Source organism: Mustela erminea, chromosome 1 (genome assembly GCF_009829155.1).
Source record: "Mustela erminea isolate mMusErm1 chromosome 1, mMusErm1.Pri, whole genome shotgun sequence".
Lineage (NCBI taxonomy): Eukaryota > Metazoa > Chordata > Mammalia > Carnivora > Mustelidae > Mustela > Mustela erminea.
In genome coordinates, this window is record NC_045614.1 from 108,152,007 (window position 1) to 108,178,535 (window position 26,529).

At 37.2% G+C, this 26,529-nt stretch overlaps 1 protein-coding gene across 2 annotated transcripts in view; it reads left to right on the top strand.

The window, feature by feature from the left end:
- GMNC (geminin coiled-coil domain containing) overlaps positions 1-12,422 on the top strand; it is a 41,304-nt gene extending 28,882 nt beyond the window's left edge. Inside the window, exons 1-5 of one of the 2 annotated variants that reach the window (XM_032337879.1) lie at positions 1,858-2,142; positions 3,832-4,006; positions 5,756-5,844; positions 7,453-7,569; positions 9,092-12,422. In XM_032337879.1, coding sequence (XP_032193770.1) covers positions 2,140-2,142; positions 3,832-4,006; positions 5,756-5,844; positions 7,453-7,569; positions 9,092-9,712 — 1,005 coding nt within the window. In that variant the 5' untranslated portion in view covers positions 1,858-2,139 and the 3' untranslated portion in view covers positions 9,713-12,422. Of the gene's footprint in view, positions 1-1,857; positions 2,143-3,831; positions 4,007-5,755; positions 5,845-7,452; positions 7,570-9,091 lie in introns of those variants that run through there. The other variant, XM_032337870.1, reaches the window with a different exon arrangement.
- The last annotated feature ends 14,107 nt before the right edge of the window (positions 12,423-26,529 follow it).

Below are 26,529 nucleotides of genomic sequence, written 5' to 3' on the forward strand. Positions count from 1 at the left end.
AACAAAACAACTCAATGCTCCTTTTTCTCCCCCTGGCTCTCATCAAAAAAGTGATTAGGGTTTTCTTTGCCCTGAACAAGATCATCAATTCTCATAACCTAAACAGGTTTTGATCTGTTTCCACCATCATCTCAGGGTCATAGTGCCAGGGTATCCCCACCCCTTTTGCCATGAGAGTGGTCACTCACTGAAATGCATCATGTCGTTTAACCCTGTGTAAGACCCATGAGTTTTCCAGGCAATGATCCCCAAAGTTTGTATTATTCACTTAAAAATGCTTGTGAACAAATGGTATGGGACAGGAGAAATGGTGTCGACCAAGCCTGGTGCCTTCCTCCTTTTCCTCTTCCATTCCCTCCTTAATGTCAGAGACCGAACATTTCAGGAGCATTCGCTGTGTTAGCCATCCCTAAGTGTTTTGGATGATGAGTAAAATCCAGTGCAAAATGAATGCAGGTCAAAACTGGTTTAGAGAGAGGACTGTGCAAGCCAGATTCTGTTTTCTTAATCCTTACACCATGCCCAAATTGGTTTGCTAGGGCTTCCAGAATCAGGGATGAGATGGCTTAAACATTTTCTCACATTTCCGGAGGCTGGAAGTCTAAGACCAATGTGTTGCCGGGTTATCAGTTTCTGATGAGGCCTCTCTCCTTGACTGGCAAATGGCCACCTTCCGGCCTTATTCTCACATGGCCTTTTCTCTAGGCATGCCATCTCCTGTGTCTCTTCCTCTCCTTATAAGCCCCAGTCTTACCAGACTAGGGTGCCAGCCTTATGATCTCTTAACCCTGATTCTCTTTTTAAAGGCCCGATCTCCAAATACAGTCACATTCAGGGTTGGCGACTCAACATACAAATCCTGAGGTAACACAATTCAGTCCTTACAAATGCCCATTACAGAAATGGCTATAAGTGCAGTGAGAAAAAAAAATAAAACAGAATTGTGATAGTTAGGAGCATGGATGCTAGGCCAGATGTTCAGACCCAGAGTCTGCTGCTTGCTAATTGTATAATCAATGGTCAAAAATTTCTTAACTTCAGTGCTTCATCACAGAAACAGAGACAATAAGCACACCTGCCCCCTAGGTTATTGCCAGTTGAAATAAAAGTGGGCTATTAGTAGTAGATGGATGGTTTTTAAAATGGCTTTACCCCTTTATCACTTGTGAATTATAACCTCATAGGAATCGTGAGAGTAAAATGCAAGAGGAAAGATGGCAGGAACCAAATACTTTGAAAAGTATTTTTCTTAATTGTAATAACTTATTCTATATAATCGTAGTTGTAAAGATAGGACCAAACACAGAGACAGACACTTTAGGTTCTTAAATTTGTAGCTTAATTAATGCTTTATTGAGCACCCATGACCGGTGAGGAATTATTCGAGGCATCTAGGAGACCACATTGAACAAAATGGACAGGAACGGCTATTCCCCCCGGAACTTTCATTCTAGAATGGCTATAGATCATCTTCACATTTCACACCCACTTCAGGAGTTGGGGGAAAGGAGATCCATCAAATAGTAGGAAAAAAGCCAATCAATTCACAATGTCATTCAGTAAATTGGTATTGATCACGTGGCCGGGAAATACACAGGAGCAGTTTTGTGTCTGGGGGCTGCTGCACCTGCTCCCCAAGTGCTGCTCTGATCCCCGAGACCCTCCTCTGGGCTTTCTCTGACCCTGATGCCCGGGCCACAGGGCCGACAGTCCACCCCGCCCCGCTCGGGGAGCCGGGTTCGCCCAGTCCCGCGGGCGGCGCGGTCCCCGCCCACCCCAACTCCCCGCCGCCCGCGGGCAGAGAGCTGGCAGGGAGCGGGCACCGCGCGGGTTTTGAAGCCGCGCGGCGCACCGGGACGCTGAGCGCCGCGGCAGGTCTCACAGGTCTCAAGGTCCCCGCGCGGCCGTCGCCCCGAGTGCCGGTGACTTTGGCTTCAGGTCTGCTGACCCACGTCACCAGTTTGACAGCCTCGCACCAAATCCGAGGGCGGTGCTCTCTCGGAGTCCCAGGCGTCACTGGGAGTTCCCGCAGATTAGAACTCGCCTCTCCTAGCCCCTCCCCTCAGTCCCATTTAAAGCTCCCACGGCTTTCCGAAAAATTGAAGGCTCAGTTTCTGCAGCGCCTTCTTCCACTGCAAGATGGTAAGTGAGGAGCCAGCGTTTAGGTAATGCGCTGGGGAAACCTGGGGGCTCTGAGAACTAGTAAACTCTGCATTTAGAATTTCTTCCGCCTTGGATGCAAGATTTCTGGGCTACCTTGCCCAGTAAAAGGGGTCTTCTCTGCTGCGCCATCTGCTTATTTCCCCCCTATCTTCTCTCTCTCATTCTCCATCTCTCTCATCCTTCTACCCACTGTGCTATTTCTACTTTCTGTACTTTCTCCTAACTTTCTCTCCCTCTATACCTGCACTCACTTTTCTTTCCACCTGTTCCTCTAGATTAGACACATATTTGCAAACATTTGGATTTGAGTTAGTCTAGGGGTGTTTGAGATTTGTTTTCTTCTCCGGTGTCAATTGCATAATAGTTCAGCTTTGATTTCAATAATAACCTCAGGGAAAGAGCTTACAAACATGCTTTTAGAATAAAAGAAAATAGTCCTTGATAAACTTTGGGCTGAATTTCTTTGGTCTGCACTGCCCAAGCTGGACTTGCTTCAAGATTGGACTTTTTCAAGACTTAGCTTACTGGGAATATTAACAAATTGTGACTTAATTAACTTTTCTCCGTGTGTCTCTCTCTCCTTATTATTTATTTTCTCTCTGTTTATGTTATGCCCAAGAAAGTCCTCAAGTCAACAAAAGACTTGTAGTGGTCAAAAAGAGGTTTGTCCAAAGCTGAGCTCTGCTGAAATGAATGGCTTTTTACCTGATTAAACATTGACAAATAATTCAGAATGGACTGTTGTACAAATTAACCCAGGAAAGCTGCATATCTGCCCCTGCTTGGATATTTGGAAAGAGTGTGTGTTTGAAGTTTGAGGAGTCGGGGGCAGGAGGGTGTTCACTGGCTCAGAACACAGTGCAGAATAGATGCCAGACAGTTAGTAGTGGCAAGATAACTTTGCAAGGGCATAGAGACCTAGTGCTGGAGAGAGCTAGAGCCTGCTGTCTCGGCTAACATATTTCAGCTCTGATGGTATTTTTACTTGGAGTGACTACATGTGCTTGTGCTTGGAGGAGCAAATGTATTTAGTTATCTCTGGAATGTATCTATATGTCAATAAGTCCATTTCAAACCATTTGGAGCACCATAGGATCCAGCAGCATTTAAAGCCGGAGGAAGGAGGAAGGAAGAAATGGAGTAAGTTTATAATTGAGAAACTAAGAAGCTAAAATAAGGAGTTTTCCTTATATGTTATATTCAGTCCATTTCAGCCTTAGCATTCTGGGCACTGTGTCTTCCAAGGTTATTAGAAATATAATTAAGTTATTTGTTAGAAAGAGCCAAATAGTTCTTAGGTCTTTCAATCAGTAAGTAGAATTCCTTTTACATAGATCCTGCATAGCCTGTAAGATGACTCAGTCATGGAAACAGAAAGTACTCCTGGATATTTACAAATTTGGTCCATCCAATACTAACCTGTTTTTTTGCTGAGAGGTCCTCAGGAAAGTACTGGGTAAACCAAGAGGCTGATTCCCTTTTAGTGATTATGTGTTTTGGCTGCTTGAATTAATCTGGAATCAGTGCTTAACACCTGTACTGTTTTTTGATTCATTGCATGTAATTCGTGTCTCTTTCTTCCATCCTTCTTCCCCTCCAAATCCCAATCACCCCATCTCCTGGGACCCTCCCCACCCCTGCTCTGATCCTTCCTACTGACTTTCACAGAACACTGTTCTGCCTTGCCAAGACCAGTACTTTGTAGGAGGTCAGAGTTATAATTGCCCGTATTCCACTACAACGTCAGAATCTAGTGTTGACGTTTCCACGGAGACTTGGGTCTCTTTCTGGGCTGCTGGTCTCCTGGACAACAGAGAGCCCCAACAAGCACCACAGGCACTGGGTAAGTTCTGCTCGTCTGCTTTCCTGGTAGGTCTGAAGTCCTTTTCCAGCACCCATAGTTGCAAAGCATCATGGGCCAGAACCCTGTAGAAGAAGAGATGCTATGGGAAGTTGAAGAAAGCCCACAGACTCCTGAATTTCACAGCCTAAACAAGCTGCTTTTCTATACTTGCCAGATAGTGAAAATGGGAATCTTGTCCTTGTCCACTGGCCAGTATGTATTTCTCCCCACACTTAACAGTTCCTAGAGACTTCCAACCCACTAAGGGATTTAGGGTTGTGTCAAAATTTTATAAACAAATACTGTGAGATGCTTTTGGAGTCAAGATACCAGTTGGAGCATTTCTTTTGGAATTCAGGAAAGTTCCCCTGAGTTTAAGAGGGAGACAAGGAAAACTAATAACTTACTCTTTTATTTCCTAAGGAAATTCTATGAAGAGCATCCTGTAAAAGGAAAAAAAAAATGATTCCTTTTGCTCAAAGAAGATGTCAGCTTTGGAAGGAGAGATAACTTTGTGATGAAAATTGTATATTAATTATCACCTGGGGCTTAGTAAGGAGTATTTATAAATATTAAAGGAATTTATATATTAACAATCAGTTTCTAGAAAAACTGGTAGACATTTCAGAATTAAGTATCTGAATTCCTGGTTCAGCCACATTATTTTGTGTGCATGTGAATTTGAGAAAAAAAAAAAAAAGAAAAGCCCCAAAATATTGAAACACACATATATGTCAGGAAGGGAGTTGTTCAACTTTAGTTTTCTGCCGCAAGCAGCAAAGAAGACAGAATGCCCAAGAATATGAAACTAAACTGTATAAAATTTGATTCCTGTCTCCCTACTCATCATTCTAATTCAGTAAAAAATATTTCAGTAATATGTCAGTTTCAGTAGAGATGGGGAAGAGTCAGACTGTACTAGATGAGGAAAATAAAATAAAAATAAACCAATATAGAATGCCCAAACATAATTTTTACTCATAGTTTGCTATCAAATATGGAAAAAAAAAAACTCCACCAATGCATAAAAGACAGTTCATGGTATAGTTTGGAGATTTTCATCAAGGTCTTCAGAGAAACAAGATCCAAATTATTTTAAAGTAGGAAGTTCCACCACTTCCTACACTGAGTTCAGGGTACAGTTTGGAGATTTTCATCAAGGTCTTCAGAGAAGCAAGATCCAAATTACTTTAAAGTAGGAAATGCTACCACTCATAATTCTGAATACTCTCCATCAGCTTTAACTGGCATGCAAATAGGCAGAGATTTTCATCTGGGGAGAAATAGTAACATCAAGAATAGCATTTGATTCTAGAACCAAACACTATGTTATCAAACACGAAACCTTAGAAAGTAAGATAGAAACTTGGAAAACATAGTGGAATTGCAATGTTATGCTGAGTTGGGGAAGGATCAATAAATATCTGAGTGAATTCGTAGTACAGATGGGATGGTTTTTATAAATTTAGCTGGTGGAAATTTATATATTAAGAAGAAATATGGACCTCTTAGCTTCTAAAAATTCACCCTTTCAGCCATTTGGGCATGTAGTCTATAAATATTTGTCTTTCACAGCACGGTTATCCCTTCTGAAAGGCTTTAAATATGTTGTTTCCTGTGTAGAGGCTATAGCTATTTTTAGAAAGGTAATTGAATCTATTAAAATGTCTGAAATCCTTCAATGAGCTCTGTATTACACAAAAACTGCAAGGGTGTTTTCTCACTTATCCATTTGGTATTTTCACAAAGAATCATCCTGTGACTCCAGTTTCCCTGCTCCTAACTCGTGTTCATGGGAAGAAGCTCAGCTTTCCTCTCAGCTCTACAGAAACAAGCAGGTATGTGTAGCTCGTCAGAATACGGAGACTAGACCGACATGTTCCATGTAGTCTTTTTTTTTTTTCCCACTTTTACTTATTTATTTGCTTATTTATTTATTTCGTTATCTATTTATTTTTGAGTCTAACAGACTCTCAATGTTATGTTAGTTTCAGGTGTATAACATAGTGATTCAGCTTCTCTATACATTATCCTCACCACAAGCGTAGCTACCATCTGTCACCATACAACACTACGATAATAACGTTAACTGTATTCTCCTTGCTGTGCCTTTTATTCCCATGACTTACTCATTCCATAGCTAGAAGCCCATATCTGTCCCTACTCTTCACCCATTTGGTCCATCCACGCACCCCCTTCCCTCTGGCAGCCATCAGTTAGTTCTCTATATTTATAAGTCTGATCCTGTTTTTTGTTGGTTTGTTTGCTTGTTCCACATATGAGTGAAATCATATGGCATTTGTCATTCTCAGGTTGACTTGCTTCACTTTGCATGCAGTTTATTCTTAACATCGTCCCTTGATGTCACCTTGCTTCTTTTCCCTGGTTAAATTCATATATTGACTTTCAGCTTAGAGCCAAAGTGGATATATGTCCAGAGGATGGACATGAAGATAGATGATCAGTGTCACAGGGAAAAACAACAACGACAAAGTCAACAACAACATCCAAAACCCTGTAGGAGGACCTACAGTCAGGCCCTGACTTCACACATTGTAATTATATGACCTCTTGAATCCTCTTTTACCTTACCTAGGACATTGAAAGATTTATGATGCCTTCCTGAGAGGTTGTTGCAAAGACCAAAGGTGATATACTGAGTGTGATTGTATTATTATTTTAAGATTTTATTTATTTATTTGACAGAAAGAGATCACAGTAGGCAGAGAGGCAGGCAGAGAGAGAGAGAGAGAGAGAGAGGAGGAGGAAGCAGGCTCCCCGCTGAGCAGAGAGCCCTACACAGGGCTCGATCCCAGGACTCTGGGATCATGACCTGAGCTGAAGGCAGAGGCTTTAACCCCCTGAGCCACCCAGGCACCCTGTGTGCTTGTATTTTTAATCCATAAACATAGGCCTTCACTTGGAGAAGTGATGATGATTATTAAGTTTTCGCAAAGAATGTTTCATTTTCCATGTTTTATTTGTTGTTGTTCCTGAGAGAGTAATTGAATCTCAGGGATATACAAATAGATCAACCTGAAGATGAGGGAAGCAAACCCCCTCCTTGTTTTTCTTCTTTTCTTAACATTCAAGGAAAGAGTCCAGTGAAACCTTTCTGAACACATTTTTCTATATTTAAACAGTTGCACACAGCTCATTTTCCTATAGACCTTCCCGATCCCCTTGTGGTTACACTCTTAAAAGTCATATAATCTCTTCAAACACTTTGCAATGAATAAAAAGTTCAGAGCACAAAACTGAACAATGGGGTGGTAGGTGGGTGTAGATTGAATTTAGGCCTTAGAGGACAAGGGCTCCCTGAGGTTTGGTTCATAAAACAAATAGAATAATAATCAAGCTTAAGCAGGTTAAGGATCAGTGGCATTATTATAAGGTTACAAAGTCAATATAGTAGAGGGGCCTTCACCATTGTATGCTTTTTGCAGCTCCAAGATACTCTGGTGCAGAAGGAAGAAGAACTTGCTAGGTTACATGAAGAGAATAACCATCTCAGACAATACCTGAATTCTGCTTTGGTTAAATGTCTTGAGGAAAAGGCCAAGGTATGTAACTACCCCCTTTGTAAGAGCCAAGCAGTGATTTGAGAACCGAGACCATTTGGCTAACACTGCTTGATTAAGTGTAGGAGGTGTATTGAACAGCATGGCTTCAAAGGCATTCATTGGCTAGATGGATTTTTCTGAAAGAAATATAGCACTTCCTCAAGAATTTTTATGTATTATTTCTTGGAAGAATTCAGACTGCATATTTTAGCCATATATTACCCAAAGAGTTGCTTAAGAATCGTAAGCCAGTCCAGGGAATTGCTAAGACAGCAGAGGTTAATCAAAAGATAGAGTTAAATGGATGGAACACTGGAGTGGGAATCAGATCTGAAAGGCACTTGGTTTTTTTAATTACCTGCTTGACTTTGAGTACATTTCTCTGTCACTCAGCCTCACTTACCTTCATCTGTAAATGCAGGGGCTAAAAGATTCTTTAAGAATCTCCCAGCTCTGAAATGTTATGAATAGGGTTGGAGCCCAGATCTTTTGACTGGCAATTATGTATCACCAATTACATTATCTTTTAGTGAACTTTTTATCTTATCCTTTTAGAATGGACTATTTCTAACTCAAGGACAAATAGTTTGTCCATAGTCTCTTTCTGTTCTTCTTCTTTTCTTTTGTGTTTTGTATTTTTGTTATCTTTTTGCCGTTCTGTTATCATTATTGCTTTGTCATCAATCTTTACCTTGCCACTAGACAAGCTGCATTATTTGACATTATTTTATTTAAATTGATGATGCTTCTTACCACTTCACTGGAAATAACAGTTGAGAGAGGAAAGGGTATCGTATCTGATTCCTTTACAATTCCTTTACAATCCAGTCAGCTTTGTTAAGAAAAGGAGCACATCTCACAGTTAGGAGCTTGGGCTCATAACTTCAGCCACCATTTTGTAAAAAAGGACATGCATTAAATTAGTAAATGAGATTGATTAGACAGTATTTTTGTTCAAAGTGTGGAATAATACATATCATGTGAAAGTGGTCTGAAAGTTAGCAGAATAAGAAGAATCAGTGTTAGATATTGTTTCAATCAGCCACTCTGTCTAGATTCAGATGATTAGATTTAATGTAGGCTGCACGACCCTTAGTAAGACTCTAATATGCCCGTGCCTCAGTTTCTTCACTAAAGTGGATTTTATAAAATGAGATGAATATACATGTAGTCAGCGTTCAATACATGATAGTTACTGTTATTGTCATTATTATAATGATAATTATTTCCATGAATTGAAAATTTAAAGAAATTATTCATTTCTTTCAACTTTTAAATGATTAGTAAAAAACATGAATTGTGGTTTCCAGGTAGTTACTTGTCACTATATATTTTAATTTAGAATCAGAAATGAATCCAATTACTTTTAAGCAGTGTATGTATGAGAGAATAGAATTTTAATCATGTTTTTAAGGAATTAAGATCATTAGTAACTATGTGAAGGAAGTTTAATTAGATAGCAGTAAAGAAATTATCTTGGTTGACTATCTGACTGTGTATTTTCCAAATACTACTTCCTTAGAAATTGCTGTCATCAGATGAGTTCTCCAAAGCATTTGGGCAATTCAGAAAGGGAAAGAGGAAACCCAAAGAGCAAAGATACTTTCCTCCTGAGATCCCCCACCACAAAAATGCCAAGAGAAACCTCTCTAGTGAATTTGCTAACTGTGAAGGACAACCTGGGCCCCCTGTGGACCCTTGGGTTCTTCAGACCCTTGGGTTAAAAGACCTCAACACCATCGATGACACTTTATCAGCTAACTACAGTGCCCACTCCTCTCATCCGAGAAGAATTGCCAGCACATTTCCTCCATTTCTGGATGATGCAGTTGATTATGAAAATGTCCCCAGGGAGGATCTGCCAATTGACTATGGAGGCAACCCAGCAACCCCCTCACATGGCACTGCTGGGCACAGGGAAGATTTTCACTTCCTCCCTCAACTTTCAAATCCCCCAGGAGGGCTGCAAACTTCTCCTTACTATACTTCTGATGTGTCACCCAATAAAACAGAGATGGCCTTTTCCACATCCCTGAGCCCTCACTGTAATGTGAAAACTCATTCCTTCCACCAGGGACAAGCCTTTGTTTGTCGAGATGAGGAGGGAGGCTGGAAGTTTACCTGGGTCCCTAAGCAGTCTTAGTGACCTCCCTTCTATCACGAAAGACTGCTATAAACTCTGTTTACAAAGACCTCTCTTGCACTTGAACCTGACTATTTGGAACACAGAAGCTTTTGCCCTGACTGTTTCCTGCCACTTTAAATGTCACTCTCAATTACCCACTTAAATCTGCAGAGAACAGCTTCCACGAATCCATAATGAAACATGCCTGCTCTTCTTTCACCTAAATTTGACTTGTTTACACACCAACACCTGCTGTTGACTTCATCCCTTCGCCCTGTACCTGAAAAGGTATTTTCCAATTGCCCGAATATTCCTTCGAGGCCTACATATGCTGTTCCAATTATAATAAGTCTAAGAGCGTTTCTCCTTTCATCAAGCAGTTTAAATGTTCATAGCTTCTACCCTCTCACTTTTATCCTGTCCTGTTCTTCTTCATTTCTGAAAACTGCCTCGAGAGTGAACACTATTATTGCTCCAGGTGTTTGTTCTTGAGTGCTCCGATCTTGGGGGTGGGGTAGAAACAAGGGTCTCTGGACATCATCATTCCCAAAGACATAATATAGATGTGAGCAGTGCCACGTGTAGAGCAGTTCAGGAAGTTATGCGCCCTGTGGAGTTGACAAAGAGCCTCTTCAATGAGTTGCAACTCTACTGAATAAGAAATACCACTGATAAATTAAAAGATGAAAAATAATTAAAATTAATTCAAAATATGCCACAGTATATCAGCTTCTATAGACACCTGGCATTGCCTCTTTAACCAACATGACTCAAACTAGAACATGGCTAAGGGATGCTTGATAACAACAAGTTGTCATCTTAATCGCCCAGATGCTGTCAAGGGTCTGGTCCTGCCAGTGTTGTCTAGCCAAACTCTGTCGTTGTCTCCCTCATTCATTCACTTACTCATCTACTCAGTTTTCCATTCATTGGCCCACGCAAAATATTTGTACAACACCTGCCATGTATCAGGCGCTGTCCTATGGGGTGGTGATGGAATAAATGAGAGCAAATTAGATCTTGTGGCCACCTTCATGAGACTCAGAGCCAATATTTGCTGTGACCTTGAGAAACCTAATTCCCAACAGTGAAGATTCAGTTTTCCTGGCTGCAGAATACAGAAGATAGATGAGACCATCACTAACATTCTATAACTGAGGCTGGGTCCATCAGCTTTACTCCAACACTGCCAGCCCAGCTCACTCTTCTCTTTAGTTTTGATAGACACTATAGGTATGTTGGATGAGCTTTACATACAATTTTTCTTAAACATGAGCCATTTGTAGTCGACACAAGAAACCATTGCTCTGATCACAGTATTCTTTTTCTGGTATGAGCCCATGTTATAGGTTAATTCAGTCTAAGTATGTGAGAGTAACTTGCATCTAACAAATAGAGATAATAATTTTTAATTAAGTGTGCATAAATATAATGTAAATTTTGACATCAAAGATTTCTCTCTTTCTAAATAAAAAATATATTCTTAGTGCTTATGTTAGTTTTCCTCAAGCTCTCTATCTTTTGCAGAATAATTTACATATCAACGACGTGTACCTCTGTTTTTTGGAGAAAACGTCAGTTAGCAATAAGATCCACCAGGGTGAACTTCTTTCCTGTTTTTCTGTTCCCACCTCTCAATAAGTCATGTTGTACCATCAGTGCCTGAGAACATGACTGTGCCCTTTGGGATTCTTTGTAACCAAGACATGACTTTCATTGCTGTTGCTGCTTGGTTTTTGCTTTATTTTGGTGATTGTGAGCAAGTAATCTGTTTTAGAAAGTTTTCTTAACCTCTACTTTTCTTTATAATCCATGAAGGAGAAACTAAGATATTAACTAATATTATTCTCCAGAGTATTTTGATGACTTAGGAAGAGGTAGAACACACTCTATTTTCTAAAACAAAACAAAAGTAGTAACAAAGAAGTGCTTAACACTGCACTATCTGTGCCCCTGGTGGGTGAAATTTATCTTTTTAAAATAACAAATTTAAGAATTAAGAGTAATTAAATTTGATTGTACTTTAACACCCTAGGAATCAAGAAAGCAACATAACTACTTCAAAAGATTAAATGATCTAGCTGTAAAACAAAACTGATCAGTCAACAAATACTTATTGCATTTTTGTGTGCCTTATCACAAGTTATATACCGTGAGGAAACACCCAGGCTTAGCACAGCGCATTTGGTAGATAAAACAGAGCCTTATAAAATTTAACCATTTTTAAATGAAGCTTGATCTCAGCCTGGTTTAAAGAAATTAAAGCACTCCTGTGATAAATTATGGTAACTTGCTCTGGCTTATACCATGGATGAAAGAAAATTACCACATCTTCTTGGGACTACATATCTATAGACATTTGCTACTCATTTGCATTATGTATAAAAGTTCTTTTGTTGATGTTTGAGAAACTGGAAATTTCTCTCACCTAAGTATATATTCTATTATGGTTTTACCATGCCACTCCTGTAATCCACAGGTAATATTTTATTAATGTAAGAGGAGAAATAAAAACTAAGAACTGGTGCTTGTGATGAATAATACCTTTATGTTGTATGTAACATTTTCTAGTCATAGATTTTCTTCTCCTAGGTTTTAACCATAATCCTATTGATCTGTACCTCTTTTGTATGACGTATGTGGCCAGACCAATCTTCAGCATTTAGGGTCAAAGAGTTCTTTTCCTTATCTAGGATACATTCACGAGGCCTTCAGATGTTAATGGTCTAAAAACTCAGGTGCAACCTAACCTCCCATAAAAACTAGTATCTGGCATCAATTTTTAAAATGTGATGACATTTCCAATGTTCTCTGATCACGTGAAAATAAAGCCTATTTGTATCTTGCTAATATCTGGAGCATAAAGGCACTTGAAAGCCTCAGTTATGTAGGTGACAATGAATGGGATTAATTAAAAAATGTGGTGATGCTAAACCATAATTTTGAAAAACTGGATAAAAAAAACTGTGAATCAATGGGAAAAAAAATTGCTCCATTTTATCTATTTCAAAAAAAGATTTTTTTTCAATGTGACAAATTAATTCAACAACCAACCTATATCACAGAATCAAAGGAACCGATAGAGTTTAGACATCCAGTGATAATTTTTTACAAGTTTACTTCTTGTCTATAAAGTCAGGATACACAAATTTACATTTATTTCAGTTTACCAGAAGATTCATGTACATAAATATTAGATGTCCCATTTTTTCTTTATTTTTCATGAAACCAAATAAAATTGGTTTACAAGTTGCATGATGTAAGTATATTTCTTAACATATTTGTCATATTTTATCTACCTTTTTTTGTTACATGAGCAAAACCAGACATCCAGTTATAATTCTTATGGTGGATATTCTATAAATGTAAAATATAATTTAACATTTAATATTTTAAATGACTTTGATTTGTTTGTGATTTAAAATATTTCTAATTATATGTGAGTCAATTTTGTAATGAATTAATGTCTAATAAATAAAGTAATGGGAAAAACTTACTCCTACTTTTGGCCCTTATTTTAGAAATGTTTTTTAATGAGTTGAACAGATGAAAAACAGTTGTCAGTTCTCATTTCTGCCACAAATATGCACTGAAATAATACGTATTTTAATTTCCCAATAGTGGTAAAATTAATAATAGAGATGCTTATTCAAAAGATAATAGCCTGTGTCCAGCTCTCTAGGAAATAAAGGATAAAATAGGTGCTCAAACCAACTTGTCTATAATTGAGAGAAACATAAACATGCTTAATCAAAGCAAGGGAATAATTAGCTCTCATAACCGACAAGCATATGCTTTAGCTATACATGGATCTATAGCTCAAGGAATATTGTCAAGAATTTGGTTTGGGATCTAAAATAAGACTGATGAATACGGACAGATTATGGAAGGGTGTTGAGATAGTACTTGTTACACAAAAGCATAACAGAAACCAGGGTGGGATAGGCAATGTAAATTTGAAGAGTAGCAAGCTATATCCCATAAGTTTTCCGGTTTTGTGACTTTCTCCTTGTTCTTTACACTGTAATTCCCTAAGATGAATAAACCCTCAGTTAAATGTTCTAGAAAGAACAGAGTCTGGTAATCATGGGCAGATTTCCCCTGCATTCACTAGATAGGCCCATATCCATCCCTAAGAGGAAGATTGATATAAATAGAAAATGGTTTGAGACTTACATGTCAGGCCAGGAATCCATTGCTACATGGAGATTCTCCTATTATCAGTCTTGGATAATCTGGTTGTTATTTAGTGTCCTTACAGGGATATTTGATTGATTTTTTTTTTTCTTGGAGACCATTACATCTATGACTCACTCACTTTAAATGACCCTTGAATGTCATCAGGACAGGTTATTGGAAACATCAGGAAGAAGCAGGTATCTTGATTCCCATTTTACAGATGAGAAAACTGGTTCTAAGTTTTTTTTATGCATCATGTTCTAGTAAGTATTTGAAACCCAAGGTAAATCCTGGCACTGATTTTGGGTCCAATTCTCTACTATATCACACAGTCATGATGTTTGGGACCAGTAAATGGGCTTACAGTCCTGTCTGGTACAAATGATTGTAGGTCTCAGAACCAGGGCCCTGAAAGTATGGAGGGGCTCTGACATCTTTGCTTACATTCATTGGAGGGCTCACCTGCGTCCAGGTCTCTTAATCCTATCATTGCTAAAAGGGATTGTTCATAAGACACTGAATTGATCCTCTATCATTTCATTAAGAAAGAAGTGAATAAATTGAGAACTATTGCAGAAATTTGGGATAAAAAGAGTAGGATGGAAAAGATATGCTACTTATGGTAAAAAGCATCAGTATGCTTCTTAAATGAAAAAAGTTGAATAAATGAAAAGAGAAATATCTCTTCTGATTGCTTCTGCTAATAGAAAAGCTTAATGTAGCACTTCATAAACAATGTTCATGCAGGCTCTCTCTTCTTCACTTGTATAGGAAACAGATTTTACACCTGTTTGAGGCAGGACCTTACTCCCTCCTGGCAATCCTTTTAAGTATAACTCCAAAGGACAGTAAAGTAACTGAAGAAGCATATTTACAGTGCTGATCCAACTCCTAACACAAAGGAGGCATTCAATATGCTCACTTTGGAAGTCAGGGGTTAAATAATACCTTTTCAGGCACACAGCAGATGTGGTTTTTTCCCCCCCTTCATCTCTCTTCCAAGCTTATAATCTGAAATAATAAGTTGTAGAAAGGGTGTTTCAAGGTGATTTCTTAATACCCAGTGCCTGATCCCCCTGGGATGAGACCCAGGATTTCAGATCTATAACCATGAGCTTTCTAAAGGTAATGTTTCCTTAGGGTCCCCCAATTGCTCTGAACCTGAGACCAGAAGCCCTCTAATAACTGTGCAATGAGAGGTTAGAACCTCTTGTTTCAGTCAGGCAAAAGGCCAAAAAACACCCATCTTTTCATTTGGTCTCCTGAGATTTGCTACTTTACAGAAGCCACAAAGTCATTCTTCTTCCATCCCTGGCACACAAGGGAGTTGCCATGGGTGGAACAAGGGAGTGACATCTGCACAGTGCAGCCCATGGTGCCATCCATTACTAGAGCTGTGCGTGCCCCCTAGGAATCTCAGCCTCCTTTGACAGTGGAGCACCATACTGCAAGAGCCTTAGCCCTTCTTTCTCTTGCTTTTAAGGATCATAAGTAGTTCACCCAACCCATTCTAGGGTCCTCACTCCACACTGCTACAGTAGCTTTAATGAATATGCTGCTTTCTTTTGAAATGCATGGGGTTTCTTGTGAACCATCCTGTTAGCAACAATAGAAGGAAAAGGACTGGAGACATACAATAGCACTTTGTCACATGCAAATAGTATCCTTTTCAGGACCTTAGAATGAGCTTTTAAGAGATTGTTTAATATCTATAATAATTCTTAGAATTTATTCATATAGTAGATAAGAATATAGACAAAGATTCACACTCCCCTTTCTTATTGTGCAGTGATATCATGCACAAAGAGCTCTGCTCAACAAATCAGATTCCTTCATTCACAGGTGCATGACCTCAGAAATTAATTCCATCTTCCTTAGCCTCAATGTGCAGTTGATCCTTGAACAGCATGAACTGCACTGGTCCACTTGTATGCAGATTTTTTTTAAAACTACAGTACAGTATTAAAATGTGTTTCCTCATCCTTATGCTTTTCTTAATAAAATCTTCTTTTCTCTAGTTACTATATTGTAAGAATATGTACATAATATATAAAACATACAAATAGGTATTAGTTAACTATGTTATTGGTAAAACTTCAGGTCAATAGTCATCTATTAGTAAAGTTTTTGAAGGGTCAAGCATTGTACATAGATTATCAACTGTGGAGGGGGTCAGTACCTCTAACCCCCATGTTGTCCTAAGGTCAAATTGTATTCAGCTGTAAAATGGAGGTAATGTTTGCTCTATCCCACAATCTTATATTATGAAAAGATCACGTCTAAGTTAAGATTCAGTCATTTATCACAACCTTCACACAGAATAAAAGTACATTTCCATTTAATTTTGAGTGGAAACTTTCATACTTCATAAAATACAACACTAAAAATCACTTATACATATTTCTACTGATTCACTTCAGTAAATACTCACTGTTTTCCCACTATGTTCAAAGTATAATTTTATGTTCTATGGACCATAGCCCACGCCTTAAAAGAGTTCACAAGTTGGTAGTGGAGGGAAACTAAGAAAGAATTCACTGAACACTTGAGGTCAGAGACATTCGTTGGGTATAAAGTTAGAATTGCGTCAGTACAGGTAAAGGTAGAAGGGGAAAAAAGGAGAAAATCTCAGCAGGCAAAATATGAGGAATATTTAGAGAATGATGACTAGCCCAGGTGACAGCTGGATAGACTTCTATAAAATAAAGTATCCCTTGGAATACAGCAAAAAATTCTGTACAATGAAACATGCTGTAACCTCTAAAAATGTCCTGCTAATAATAAAAATAAGGTGAAACCTATAAAACCCAAAGGGTAAAGACAGTAACTTAGATAAATTATTTCTATCCTTAAAATGATTTCACTAAATATGTTCATGCTTATTGACAATGACATTAGAATAGTAACTAGTAAGTGTCAACTTTTATACATACCTTTTAAAATTCTCTCAGTTTCTTTAGACTGAGTGAGGCTGACCCTTCAAAAAGGTACAGGGATGTAGATAGTAGAAATTACCACTTGACCCTCATTCATATCACTGGTTTTGTTTCAGAATCCTAGGTTTTTTATTGTTTGTTTAACAGGCTATTTTAAATTTTCTTTGAAGATCTTAAATGTGCTACACATATAACATGAGGACTATGGAGAATATATAGTGACAGTCATTACATTTTTGGAATTATATTTTTGGAATCTTCACTGATAAGAGTGTCTGCCACAAGCATTTTCCCATTAAAATTAGGGTAAGAGAATTTCTTCTTTGGAGCTAATGTAGGTATAGGAGGGGGGAATCATATAAAGATTAAAAGACACAAGTGAGAAAAAGGATGTGAACTTTTGCTTCTTGAGTAGACCCTGACCACAGCAGTATGATCTTGTATGGCAGGGGAAGTGAAAGATGAGGCAGTAGAGCAACTGGACTCCCAAAGTTGTTCAAGGGAAAGGGATTCCTGTGGCCGATCCACATGAGAGAAGCTGCTGAATCTGAGAACTCTGTCTCATAGGCAATGGACATGAGAGGCAAGAGACTCTAGGGTAGACCATTGATGGTGTGAGCTGAAGTTAGGGGAAGGGAGTTTTTTAGAAGGGATTAAGCCAAAGCTGTGTAGTTCTTCTCCCCTAGAAAGTTCACATAAATAAATCCCACAAGGACCATGATCATACAATCTACTCTTCAATTTGTGACTTCTTTAGAGTGATAAATACTAACCTGGAAAGAATTTTAGGACAACACATATTATAACCTTACTCTATCACAACCAAACCAGACATACATCCAAAATATACAGAAAAGTCAACATTTAGATGCCTGCATAGAAGATGTAGAGGAAAACAACAGACAGTCATATGATCCAGGAAAGCAGCAACTATGAATAGGCATAGGCTAAACCTCATCTGGTTATGTAGATATGTACTCAAATTAAAAGAGGAAAGTTGGGGGTGCCTGGATGGCTCGGTGGGCTGAAGCCTGTGCCTTCGGCTCAGGTCATAATCTCAGGGTCCTGGGATCGAGTCCTGTGTCGGGCTCTCTGCTCAGCAGGGGGCCTGCTTCCTCCTCTCTCTCTGCCTGCTTCTCTGCCTACTTGTGATCTCTCTCTGTCAAATAAATAAATAAAATCTTAAAAAAAAAAAAGAAAAAAAAAAGAGGAAAGTTGGAGCAGCTCTCCCTATTCTAAAGTGCCTTGAAGTTTAACCTACTTTTCATGAACTTGGACTTATTTTCATGGACAAAAATGACCTAAAATTGATGAGATCTATCCACAAATGGAAAAGGTATTTCAGTGCAATAAGACTGAAACCATCAAAAGGAAAGAAAAATAAGCTACATCTTCTCAATACTTCAATGAGTTCATGTTTCTCAATAAGCCACATGTAAGTGTTTGTGGGGAGTGAAAATTAAATTGAACAAAGAAATGCTATAGGCCCTTTTGAAAATAACTGGGGCTCATTTGTAGCTGGTAATTGAAATGTATAGTAAAATAAATGTAAGTTACAACGTATCCTTCTTTTGCATTGATCAAGTGTTTAGAAGCAAGTTACAAATTACCAAATATATAAAGAACAAAAAAGAAAAAAATAAATTTCTACAAAGTACTTCACCTTACATGTTTGTATACACATTTATACATTTCATTAAAAACATGAACTGAAAAATATGTAAAAAAAAAGTTATGTATATATACATTATATGATCTTTATATTATATATGCAATGTTATAACCTTTCTTATGAAACACTAGCATTTTTTCTCATTATTAAGACCTTATACAATATGATTTTCAGTTAATATTTTGTATGACTATTATGTGAATATACTGTAACATATTTAATTACTTATTGTCAGATATGAAGATTGCTTTCTATTTTATTTTTTACCTATAATGTAACAGTGTACACTCTTGTAGGAACATATTTTCCCAGTTTATTTCTTAGAATTGCAGTTGCTTTATGAAAAAATATTTACACTTTTAAGGATTTGAAAATAAATAGCAAAAATGCTCCAGGACTTATGTTGGAATCAGAGTGGCTAAAAAAGTACCTATTTAAGTCTTCTAGTTTTGAAGGACCAGAAATAATTTCTTGAGAATATTGCCCATGAAGAATTTCTTGTCTTATGAGGCAAAGTCTTGCATCTAATATTGCACACATGTATATCTGCATTTGTTATGGGCCTCATATATGGAAAGGACATTCAAATATATGATAGACATGAAAATTTCAGGTATTGTTTAGAAGCTTAATTCAATAAAATTACTTCGATCAATAGAACCAACACCTTTTTTTTTTTTTCTAAAAGTTGTGATTGAGACTCTTAAACCCTCTAGATGATTCTGTCAAGTGACAAGAATTTCAAAATTTGAGTTATGAGGGGTTGATTGTGAAAATAAGTAACTGCCCCCCCTGCCCACAATTCTCCTGTTCCACCCTCTCCAAACTACCACTTTACACTTACATTTTCTTCTGGAGGATTTAGACTTTTCTTTTATTGCAGTATCATATCGCCTCACCTGTGGCTTTTTCTTACTCATATGGTTTAGGAATAGAGATATTTACTCTCCTTCTGACAACAAACTAGTTTCAGGCATGGATCCAAGAGTACCAGGCTTAACCAAGAGCTGTAAATTTTTAAAATAATCTACACTATTTTTTAAATTAATTAATTTATTTTTAAAAATTTTTTTTATAAACATGTATTTTTATCCCGAGGGGTACAGATCTGTGAATCGCCAGGTTTACACACTTCACAGCACTCACCAAAGCACATACCCTCCCCAATGTCCATAACCCCACCCCTCCTTCTCCCAACCCCCCTCCCCCCAGCAACCCTCAGTTTGTTTTGTAAGATTAAGAGTCACTTATGGTTTGTCTCCCTCCCAATCCCATCTTGTTTCATTGATTCTTCTCCTACCCACTTAAGCCCCCATTTTGCATCACCACTTCCTCATATCAGGGAGATCATATGATAGTTGTCTTTCTCTGCTTAACTTATTTCGCTAAACATGATACGCTCTAGTTCCATCCATGTTGTCGCAAATGGCAAGATTTCATTTCTTTTGATGGCTGCATAGTATTCCATTGTGTATATATACCACATCTTCTTGATCCATTCATCTGTTGATGGACATCTAGGTTCTCTCCATAGTTTGGCTATCGTGGACATTGCTGCTATAAACATTCGGGTGCACGTGCCCCTTTGGACCACTACGTTTGTATCTTTAGGGTAAATACCCAGTAGTGCAATTGCTGGGTCATGGGGCAGTTCTATTTTCAACATTTTGAGGAACCTCCATGCTGTTTTCCAGAGTGGCTGCACCAGCTTGCATTCCCACCAACTGTGTAGGAGGGTTCCCCTTTCTCCGCATCCTCGCCAGCATCTGTCATTTCCTGACTTGTTGATTTTAGCCATTCTGACTGGTGTGAGGTGATATCTCATTGTGGTTTTGATTTGTATTTCCCTGATGCTGAGTGATATGGAGCACTTTTTCATGTGTCTGTTGGCCATCTGGATGTCTTCTTTGCAGAAATATCTGTTCATGTCCTCTGCCCATTTCTTGATTGGATTATTTGTTCTTTGGGTGTTGAGTTTGCTAAGTTCTTTATAGATTTTGGACACTAGTCCTTTATCTGATATGTCGTTTGCAAATATCTTCTCCCATTCTGTCAGTTGTCTTTTGATTTTGTTAACTGTTTCCTTTGCTGTGCAAAAGCTTTTGATCTTGATAAAATCCCAATAGTTCATTTTTGCCCTTGCTTCCCTTGCCTTTGGCGATGTTCCAAGGAAGATGTTGCTGCGGCTGAGGTCGAACAGGTTGCTGCCTGTGTTCTCCTCAAGGATTTTGATGGATTCCTTTCGCACATTGAGGTCCTTCATCCATTTTGAGTCTATTTTTGTGTGTGGTGTAAGGAAATGGTCCAATTTCATTTTTCTGCATTGGCTGCCCAATTTTCCCAACACCATTTATTGAAGAGGCTGTCTTTTTTCCATTGGACATTCTTTCCTGCTTTGTCGAAGATTAGTTGACCATAGAGTTGAGGGTCTAATTTCTGGGCTCTCTATTCTGTTCCATTGATTCTATGTGTCTGTTTTTGTGCCAGTACCATGCTGTCTTGATGATGACAGCTTTGTAATATAGCTTGAAGTCCGGAATTGTGATGCCACCAACTTTGGCTTTCTTTTCAATATCCCTTTGCTATTCGAGGTCTTTTCTGGTTCCATATAAATTTTAGAATTATTTGTTCCATTTCTTTGAAAAAGATGGATGGTACCTTGATAGGAATTGCATTAAATGTGTAGATTGCTTTAGGTAGCATAGACATTTTCACAATATTTATTCTTCCAATCCAGGAGCATGGAACATTTTTCCATTTCTTTGTGTCTTCCTCAATTTCTTTCATGAGTACTTTATAGTTTTCTGAGTATAGATTCTGTGCCTCTTTGGTTAGGTTTATTCCTAGGTATCTTATATTTTTGGGTGCAATTGTAAATGGGATGGACTCCTTAATTTCTCTTTCTTCTGTCTTGTTGTTGGTGTAGAGAAATGCAACTGATTTCTGTGCATTGATTTTATATCCTGACACTTTACTGAATTCCTGTATAAGTTCTAGCAGTTTTGGAGTGGAGTCTTTTGGGTTTTCCACATATAGTATCATATCATCTGCAAAGGGTGATAATTTGACTTCTTCTTTGCCGATTTGGATGCCTTTAATTTCCTTTTGTTGTCTGATTGCTGAGGCTAGGACTTCTAGTACTATGTTGAATAGCAGTGGTGATAATGGACATCCTTGCCGTGTTGCAGACCTTAGCGGAAAAGCTTTCAGTTTTTATCCATTGAGAGTGATATTTGTGGTGGGTTTTTCATAGATGGCTTTGATGATATTGAGGTATGTGCCCTCTATCCCTACACTTTGAAGAGTTTTGATCAGGAAGGGATGCTTTACTTTGTCAAATGCTTTTTCAGCATCTATTGAGAGTATCATATGGTTCTACACTATTTTTTTTTATTATAAATGCAATCCAGGCTCATTTTCAAGGACCATATTTTATGAGATAATTTATTATAAAATGAAAGAAGGAATCTCTGGGAAGATTGGGTGGCTCAGTCAATTAAGCATCTGCCTTTGGCTCAGGTCATGAACCCGTGGTCCTGGGATCAAGCCCTGCATCTGGCTTCCTGCTCAGTGGGGAGCCTGATTCTCCTTCTCCCTCTGCTCCTTTCCTCTGTCATCCTTTCTCTTTCTCTCTCAAACCAATAAAATCTTTCTAAAAAGAAAAAGAATCTCATATATTGTGGGTAACAAAGTAAATTATTTACCAACCACACTTTTTTCTTCTTTTTCCTCTAAAATATTAGAAAGTGTAAAGAGCAGTGATTTCTGTTATTTTAAATGTATTCAACTTCACTTTATATATGTAACTATTTTAAGGTTTCCCTTTGTGTTTTCTCCATTTGCTTAAAATATTAGAAAATCATGTAAAAGTCTAAAGCAGTGTTGATTAGTTTTTCTCTAAGACTCTACAATCATCACTTGTAGATTATTATATATTTTTAGCTTGATGAAAGAGACAGAATGCCAAAAATTGCTTCCATGCAAAATTTTTGCATTGATAAATATCTTTTCTGATGCTCTTAATTAACCATCAAATTATAGTTTCATAAAAGATCCCCTAATAATATATTGCACTTTTATATATTCATATGCATTTATAAGCCTTAAATTCCACTTTTTATATACAAAGGAAATGAGTCATGAAATATATGCTAAGTGACAAAAGCATAAACACAATTGAAACTTCATTACATGAAAAAAATTAATAAAATGTATACATAACACAGCAAGAAAACAGAAACGAGATCAACAATAAAAAGTGTTTTGTGTGGGGAGCACCTGGGTGGCTCAGCTGGCTGAGCCAGCAAACTCTTGATTTCACCGCAGGTCATGATCTCAGGTTGTGAGATTGAACCCCACATCTGGCACTGTGATGAGTGAAGACTTTGGCTAGAGATCCTATACATCTCCCCTGCCCTTTCCCACAACTCCTCTCTCTCTCTCTCTCTCTCAAATAGATAAATAATCTTTTTTTTTTAAGTGTTTTGGGTCAAAACCAGTGGAGGGAAGGAGAATTTGTATGACTTTTTTTTTTTCTCATTTATATTTCTGTTACTATCCAAACCAAAACAATTACAGAAAAGCTAAAGAGACCTAATAACCAAAGATAATTGAACAGAAGTCATGGTGATGAACATATGATGAATTTCCATCTTCCCAAAGCAGTGAATCAAATAGGGGCAATGAAAAGTGGGGGGAGAATTTAAAAAGTTTATGTGACTGAGTTAGACATTCAAGCAAAAATACTTGAGCTATTTTATTTCTAGATGAGACAACGATTTCTAAGCCATGGAAGGGAAGAATTCCAGATTTTTGTTTAAATCACTCTTTTAGCTATCCAATTATATACCCTGAATTTATAATTTTTAATAAAATAATACCACTACTAAGGTTAATATTATTAAATTACTAAACTGCATTTAATAGAATTATTTATTAAATTTTAAATACTTCTTATGTTAATTTATTAAAATAAAGCAGCCCTGTGTCTTTATGTACAGTGATCAAAAATTCATATGTGCATGTTTATGGATTTAAAAAAATGTGTAGGGGCGCCTGGGTGGCTCAGTGAGTTAAGCCTCTGCCTTCAGCTCAGGTCATGATCCCAAAGTCCTGGGATCCAGGGATCCAGCTATCGGGCTCTCTCTGCCTACTTGTGATCTCTGTCAAATAAATCAATAAAATCTTTAAAAATTTTTTTCTAAAAATGTGTGGTAAGAAACAACCTCTTGTGGGAAAATGAGCAGAGTTCACATTGTAGTGTGGGAGGGGGCCTGGTACACAATTTCCTTCCAGAATCTCAAAGGGAACACTGGGCAGAAACCTTTGCCATTTATGTTGTTGCCATTCACCCTCATCTTTTAATACGGCTTTTCTTTCGAAAGAGGAGATTGTAAAAATATCTGACCATCTGTTTTTCCTTTCCTTTTCCCTTCTCCTTTATCTTCCAACTTATCTATAATCAAGTTCTAAAATCCTGCCAAGGAAATAATTTTTTCTCCTTGAAATGTGGCTGTCAATCTTTTGATTTTCTGCAATATTTTTGAAAGTCACGGCAGAATTTCAACACTTTTTTTTCCCTTTTGTTTTACTATCATGAGAGTTCTGACCCTCAACCAATGACAGAAAGAGAGATGACTCAGCTTGTAGAGATGCCAACACTACACTATATAAAAATAAAAATAAAAATAAAATAAAAGCATATTACTCTCTAGAAAATATTTCTTAAATCTGAAAGAACTAAGGAAGTTCTCAGTGCATCTTTACTATCTCATAGATTTTGTAATAGGCTTTGGCATTTACTATAACCAACACTGAGAAATATTGACATTTGGATGAGTTTTATTGGATCTTTGAGTCTCCAGTTCTACAAAGAACAGTTAAAGCAATCTTCACATCATGTCTGGAGTCAACTAAAACTTAAAACTGTTAATTGATAAGTTCCAAAAAGAAAAAAAAAAGCTGATTTCCTCAAAATTTATAATGGATTAACAGTTGTGTGGCTTTAGGCATATTACTTAAGCTATTTAGGAGTTTGGCTCATTTATAATATTAACAGTGTCTAACTCGGGTTTTGAGGCAAAAAGTAAATCAGTTATATTGAAATATTTAAAATTGCTTCCGATACATAGTAAGTACACAGAAATGTTAATTATCACTATCACTATCATGATCATCTATAAAGAAAAGCATCAGCATAGAATATGAAATCCTGGAAGTAAAACTTAATGAGAACTGGAAGATACTTTCAAAACCATCTGGAACAACTGTACATAGCTCCTGTTACAAGTATAAACAGAAAGTTCGTAATTTAGAAATGGACAAGGACCCTGTGACTAGGAAGAATGGTCAACTAAATTGCTATGTCTCATTTTCAGGGTATCATTGTGCTCTTAGGTTGGTCTCTTTACCTATTGTCACTGCTGCTATCAACATATGTTAGACCCTTGAGGGATGTGACTTCCTTAAATCTATGACCACTGATAAGGTTCTTGGGTTCACTTTATCATTGAAAGAGCAAGCTAATGATTTATTTTTTTTTATCAAAAATGTGTATTATTTTTAAAATCACACATTTATGAAAGAAATAACAGAAAACAGACAAGAAAAAAGAGCAAGCACAACTCTGAAACCACTATGTACATTTCTATATACTTCTCTTTCTTCTACACACAGATGTGTACACTTTATTTTAAAGAAACCAAAGGATTGTGTGTCTTTTCTTTCTTATGTAAAATTGTATACTTAAAAATAACTTCGGTAGAAATCTTTTTTTCATATACAAAGAGAGGTAGAAATTTTGGAATAGATGATCTTCAAGGGTTTTTTGTTTGTTTGTTTGTTTTGTTTTTAATCCTGAGGACTCTATGATTGATTTTTTACAAAGATGTTTATTAAGGTAAAGCTGCCTGAAGACTATAAGTGGATGTTTAAAGAATGATTATAGCTGGCTATTATATCCCTTTGCCAATAACTTTTGAATATGCATTTGTTGGCATAGAGGAAACAATTGGGAAAAAAAAAATACTCTTAATCCTATTGCTCTGACCAAGGTGCTGAAATGGGACCCTGAAATTGCTTCCCAACTGTCAAGAAGCATAAGAAAGTGGTAATTGTTTTCCATTGTATTTCTAACTCAACCAAATGAAGCATATAGTAAGGTACTAAATAATTCTCTATATCAAACTTGCCCCATCCTGGCAAAGAAAAGCAGGTTACTATAGCCAAAATTATAACTGAAGATTAATATCAAAGCCATGTTAAATCCCATTTAAGAATACTGATGTTTAGAAAACAAGGAAATTTATGTGACACATTGAAGAGACCATATCACAAACATATATTCACAAGAGATGTTGCAAATAGCTATTCCAGTATATACATTAGAATTACTCTAATCTTAATGTCATTACTAAATAAAGCAGTGAATTTATGAAAACATTATATTTTCTCACCTCTATCTCTGAATTTAGTATTAAATTTAGGCGAGAAGTCAGATTCACTTCTGTGCCAATGTCTTTGCCCTCCCAGGATTCTCACTTTCTTTTTCATACTGAAATCCATTATATTTCTAAAGCCTTCCCTCATTATTTACATATTTTTCCATCTAAGTGTCATTAAATACATTCAACATATATATCTTAAGGGAGAAAACTCAATTTCATGGCTGGCCATTCAGTTATTAAATATTGTCAACATCACTCTATATTTCATTCACTCAATAAAAATTACTTAGCACCACACACCAGACTATGTATTGAGGGAAAAAAAGAAAAAAAAAAAACAGTGAGAATGGGGGATAAGACAAATACAAATATGTTTAATACACATATTTTAAAATAGTACATTACATACGAGAAAAAATGGTGTGGGTACTAAATATGGAAAGGAATTAACTACTTCTACTTTGGGAGAAGTAGTTATTGGAAGAATATGAATAAGGACGGGGGAAGTGGCATTTAATCTGGGCCCTAAAACATTGTTAAAATCTTGACTAATGGAGATTGGAAGAGCATTTGAGAGGAAAAAAAATAGTGAAAATAATATTA